Genomic DNA, 6,000 nt, shown 5'->3' on the forward strand with positions numbered 1-6,000 from the left:
AGAGCGCAAGTCTCGTACTAAATCAGATGGTAAGAGATTATGGAAGCACTCACCCCTGCTACTAGCTCACTGTACAAAAAACAAAAAAAAAAACCCAACAAAAAAACCACTTAGACGATTCGTAGCCTTTGAAGGGCAATTCTAAGCATGCCTGTATTTGTGCAGCTTTATTTTTGTTGAGGTCAGGTAACCTCTGCAGTCTAAATCAAAAGAACCTCTCCGTATTGTTCAGTGATAAATCCCAATCACAATGTTTACTTTATAATTTACACCTGAAACTCTTCTCTGCTCACCCCCTCTCAGTATGATTCCATGTTCAGCAAAAACAACACCTAAATCACATGAGAAAATGCTGGATGGCTGAAATTCTGCGAAAAAGGAGACAAACATTTATGCACAAAGCAGACTAATGATTCAATTTTTTAAGCTTTGAAGTAGTTGGAGCACACTTCTGACAAAACGGTAACTAGAAATTCTAATTAAACATTTGACCTTGGACACAATTGTATTTAAAAACTCAGTTCTACCATTTCCATCCTAAACATTTCACCAATTTCTTTATTAAAGTACTTTGGAGCTACTTAGAAAAGAAGAGGAAGCATTACACGGGTCTCAGATGCATGAATTGCATGACAAAACATGGACATGTCTATTCATTTTGTTAACATCCTCAAGTCAAAATTTCATTAGTGCTGCTAATGGCAGACTTTTTAAATGCTTCAGATAAATTACAAAAATAGTATTTTGTAAAATCTTTTTACATTGTTTCTTACTGTACCATTATGGGATGAAATTTCTTAGCATCTTAATATGATTTAGCAGCAGAATTCTCTTCCTAAGAATTACCACTGAAATATTTAGTGTTACAGCTATACCTCATATCTTTTCATAAATTTTTTTCAAACAAGAGAACATCACAGTCCATGTTTCTCTAAAGAATAAACTTTCTTTGAACTCTATATTCCTCTGCACTTCCTTAGACAAAGTGTCTAAGAACCACATTGGGACAGCAGATACAAGAATGTTCTTTAAACAATGTAGTCCAAAGCATTTTCTAATTGGTATCATTGAGTGTTAATGATTTTTCTTTGGATCGTTACTTGGTGCATTTTCAGAAGAGGTCCATGGGATAAGGGAAAGGACGACTTTTTAGAAGCCTAATGTTAAGATGTAGATTCAGAAGTAGCATATATTACTAATGCAGATTTATAATCATATACCACTACAATGAAAAAGAACGCTACTAAGGACAATAAACACGGCAAAATATCCATGCTATGTAGTTAACATTAGATTCTTTAACAGTGTGCTATCATAACATATAGACTGTTGTCCACAAATTTAACTACTATAAACTACAACTAACAGTTTGCCTTCAAACCAGGAAGGTGAATGAATATATACAGTATGCCTACCTTCAGTACACTAGGATATTTAGTAAGATGATACTGCAATTTTTTTAATACAGATTTTTCTATAGTTAACAGTAACCATTTAGAAAGATCAAAATCATCTTCATTAGAATGTAAGTCAAAGCAGGTTTAGTAACTATCCAATTTACTGAACAAAAGTCAGAAAAGCCAGCTATTACATTCTGCACTTCCTACAAGTATTTTTTTCCTCTCTTCTTTAAAAAATAAAGCCAAAGCTCATCGATATACCTACAAGCATGGAAAAGGTGGCTATTCTTGACCATTTATTGTTGGTGTTTTTTCTGCAAATCTGTTTTGCTTTCTTTTGTTCAGAGCTTTGTCTTGCAATTTCAAAGGTTGATAGTACAAAAGTGACAGCCTTGTATTTCTATCACTATGGATTAATACAGTGCAACTCTATCAACAAAGTGCAGCTGCTAGCTGCTGCAGCAACTTTTACGATTTTCCATTTACTCCAGGGATTTCAAGTTATTGGGAGGATTTCTGCCTTCTCTCTTACCTTACACATCAATCTGCTGCCAACCAGTAGCAAAATAAAATGACATATTGTGGACATGAAACTATCAAGGATTTTGCACTGCAACATTACTTAGCAATATTAACAGAGGTACAAGAGCTGCATATAGGAAGCAGGGAAGATGTTTCTTACGTTCAACTCAAATTTAAAAGATTAAAGTTTCCGGCTTGATAATTGGGAAGTAGAATTAAACTATCCCCTAATAGCTTAGCATCAAGGGATAATTATGGCCTATATTAATGAATGCATTTACAAGTTTGATTAGTAGCAGCATAATATACTGTCATGTAGTTTGTAACTAATCAAGATATGATCAACTACAGATAGACAGTCTTTAGATTGACAGCTAACTGGAGCACAAACCATTCCTTTCTGAATACCTGTGCTATGGATTCTATCATAAATACACACAATATGCCAAACAAAGCGAAGCTACTGTCAGCAGTATTTTATCTCCTGATTAACAGGCACCTATATCACTAACGTTACAGGCCTGGGGCATGGCACGGCATTCCCTTGGGAGTTCACTGACACACTAATATTCTCCACTTGGTTTTCAGCAGACAGAAGAACCGTGATCCTTCTCTGGGCCCAACACCTAGGGCACATGAAAAGGCTGCCTCAGGGTAAAAATTCTGGTCACTCTGAAGCCAGTCAGACTTTTTCTGTAACAGATCCAGGATTTTGTCATCTCTCTTTATACCACTGTTAACCATTGCATCATTTTCACCGATGACCTGTAGTAAGGACTGAAGATGGACGGTGAAGACAGCACTGAGGAACACTGCATGCAAGCAGCAAAAAGTGCGCATGCAAGTACAGATAGTGCAAGGAGTAAAAGGAAGTACAAGTATGTAGAATTTTAAAAGTAGAACCATTTATTCACATGGATTTAGAGGGTATGCATCATGGAAGTAAACACAAATCCACAGTGTATGTAAATAAGACACAGATCTTGGGCTTCTCACAAGTTGCCAGTGCAGCTCTGGGTGCTGCAGAAGTTGCGCACTGGCGTCATCTTCTTCCACGGTAGCATTTTGCTCATGCAGCTCGATTCCAGTCCCAGATACGCTGGAACATAGAATCCTACAGCTCATAGAAATCAGAAACTCTGTTTAGAAATCAGATCCTCTGCTCAAAACCAGATGCCGAGTAGGAGATTTCAGAACATACACTAACATACAAAAATCAGGTTTTACCATTCTGAAAAGTGAGAAACTATGCAAGTACTTCCTTCCGCAGTTCCTCCTACAAATCAGCACAGACATTTCTCCAAAAATCAATGCTCACGTTTTTCTTCCTAAGAATCTCTAAAGAAAGCACAAAATATTTTAAGAGAAATATCACAAGAAACCCATACAAGCCAGAAGGTTTGCAGCCTCCTGTTGGGTAGGGAGAAGGATCCAATCTGTTAAACAGAGTGGAAAACATTTGGGTGTATGAACTCCCAAGGAAACACTACCACAGGTCTGCAGCATGCCACAGCAGTGCTATAGGTTTATACGTTGAAGTCTCACCTGTTAGTTAAAGATTCAGAGCAAGGAAGAAAAAACCTCATAATTTGATCATATTTTAAAATCAGCATATATTTTGTCTTATCAAATCAGAGTTATCCAGGATAAAGGATTAGTTCACCTCTGGACTACTAACTAAAGGAAACACCAAATTCATTTTCAAGCACTCTTAAAGTATCATAAAAACAATGTCACATGCATAATTCACTTCTACTCAATAAAATTATTACTGTACCACATGCAAAGTAATACCACTAAAATAATTTTAACTGTATGTACATGATACACTGATTTAGGTTATTATTTCCATTTGCCCTATATTTTAATAATAGGTAGCTATAATATTTTTCATCATCTTAATAGCAAATTTAATTTTATTTTAGAGCAAACAAATTGTGAAAAGAAAATTTTATCCTCACTATATATGGATCAGTTCTCAATGAAGTGAAAACTGTGGGCTTGTGCCAAAAGGCAAAATTTGGCTTAACCCGACTGCAAGTAATTCCATAGTCATATATACTATATAATGTAACATAATAATTTCACATCCTAATATCTTCTGCCATGATGAAAATCACTATTTTTCCAAATACTGAGATCAAGAATAATCTTTTAAATCGCATTTAGCAATAACAGACTCACTTTCTGTATGTTGCATTAAAACTGCGACATCAATACCATTTACTTTCCTTAAACCATACTTATGACCATTTCTTTCCATTTTGGGCTAATATTAAAAAAGTCAATTTTATTTTCAATTCATTTCCTTTCTGCTTTTAAATACTGCAGTTATGGCCTCAAGACGTTTTGCAACACTCGCAGCAATGTATCCATAAATTATGTAAAAGCAATGTTTTGAAATAACTATTTCTAAACAATTCTTTGAAGAAGCATTGACTTTGCTCCTTTAATCCTTCTGTAATTTTATAAACACTTTAGCTTCACGGGCTATTTTACATCCTTCAACTCTGAAAGTTACATCCTGATCGAATCATGAGACTGACTCTTTTGAAGTCAAAGAAATAGTACATGAACAAACTAAAAAGAATTTTGTTATAAATTCTTAAAAGGGACGTTTTTATGTGCAGCCAGATCCACACGCAATATTGTGATTATTAAAATACATTCTGTAAACTTACCTCCACACCAGCTGCAAATGCACCACAAACATACAATTGTACCTTGTCCAAGTAAGTAGACGGAGCAAAAATTGAAAGCTATGACACTTCAAATCTTCAAAGCTTTATGCAGTCATTTCAAAAGCCTAACAACTGCTTAATGAAATGCGGGGTAGTCAAAACCGATGTGCACCTGAACAGCCGTAGTTTGGCAAAGGCATTTTTCCCCTCCTCTGTGAAAGGGGCAGCCCTGCTGAGCCCGTTTGACCACGAACTCTGTCGGTCACGTCCATTTTTCTTAAAAACTAGCCGAAGTCCTGCAATCCCTACCTCAGCACTCCTCAGCGACCGCCAAAATCTCGCTTCACCTTGAAATCAGCCTTATTTGAGCTTCATCTTGGCAAAAGTTGATGGCGCGGAAAACGAAGCGTGATGCGTGGCCGTCTCAACCCCGAGAGCGTTTCCCCCCACGCGCAAAAACCCGCCTCGTTTTTCCACACGAAACGCGCTCCCCTCCTGCCCGCGCTCCCGCCGCTCCCAGCTGCCCGCCGGAGCCGGGCTGCACACGGAGGACCGGAACAGCCAGGGGAGGTAGCGGCGGCCCGGCAGACCCCCGGGCTCCGGTACAACCTCCCCCTACCCCCGGCGGCGAGCCACCCCCTCACAACGCCAGGTTTACACGAAAGCCGGGGTTCAAGAGGGTTCGTAACTCCCAGCTGACCGTACCCTCCCCTCCGACACCCTCCCAGCTCCTCGCTGAAGCGCCTGCCTGCCACCCACCCCTCTCTCCCTAGCGGCCCCCGCAGGGCGTCCCGCTGGCCCTCACCCACACGAGGCCGACCCGAGGCGCCTTACCCGCGTAAGGGGCGCGGGCGGCGGGGCCGGCTCCGGACTGGCCAAGAAAGGGCGCGAAGAGGCAGGTGAGGAAGAGCAGGGAGCGGCCGCGGCGCAGCCAGGCTCCGAGCTCGGCCATAGCTGGGATACAGCCCCCGCTGCCTCAGAGCCCCGCGGCGAAGACGGGGCGCAGCAACGGGGCGCCGCTCCTACCGGGCGGCGCTGGCCACGCCCCGGCGGGAAGCCATGAGGGGGCGCGAGGGGCGGGAGAGGAGCGCGCGCGGCGGGAACCGTTAGAAAGGCGGCGGGGGAGGCCTCAGCGGCGGCCTCGGCAAGGCGTCGTCCCAGGTCGTTTCCTCCGGCGGCCAGTCCCGGAGGTAGCCCAGAGGTACTGGCTTGTGACCCGGCGCCGTGCGGGGGACGCGTAGGGCTAGCCGGTCAATCCTACCGCTAGCCGCTGGCTGCGTGCCTCAGCGGCACTGCTGCGTGCGGGTGACGGCCATCGGCTCCCCCTCGAGCTGTGAGGAGAAGTTCCCTCCTGTGAGGGAGGCAGGTGCTACGAGAAGGAGCTCGCTAGCCGGTAC

At 42.0% G+C, this 6,000-nt stretch overlaps 1 protein-coding gene across 2 annotated transcripts in view; it reads right to left on the bottom strand.

Moving 5' to 3' along the window:
* CHRNA5 (cholinergic receptor nicotinic alpha 5 subunit) overlaps positions 1 to 5,662 on the bottom strand; it is a 19,445-nt gene extending 13,783 nt beyond the window's left edge. For both annotated transcript variants that reach the window (XM_075764271.1, XM_075764270.1), the window contains exon 1: positions 5,438 to 5,662. In XM_075764271.1, the coding sequence (XP_075620386.1) occupies positions 5,438 to 5,555 (118 nt within the window). In that variant the 5' untranslated portion in view covers positions 5,556 to 5,662. The remainder of the gene's footprint in view (positions 1 to 5,437) is intronic.
* Positions 5,663 to 6,000: the final 338 nt, after the last annotated feature.

Source organism: Balearica regulorum, chromosome 12 (genome assembly GCF_011004875.1).
Source record: "Balearica regulorum gibbericeps isolate bBalReg1 chromosome 12, bBalReg1.pri, whole genome shotgun sequence".
In the NCBI taxonomy this organism is placed as follows: domain Eukaryota; kingdom Metazoa; phylum Chordata; class Aves; order Gruiformes; family Gruidae; genus Balearica; species Balearica regulorum.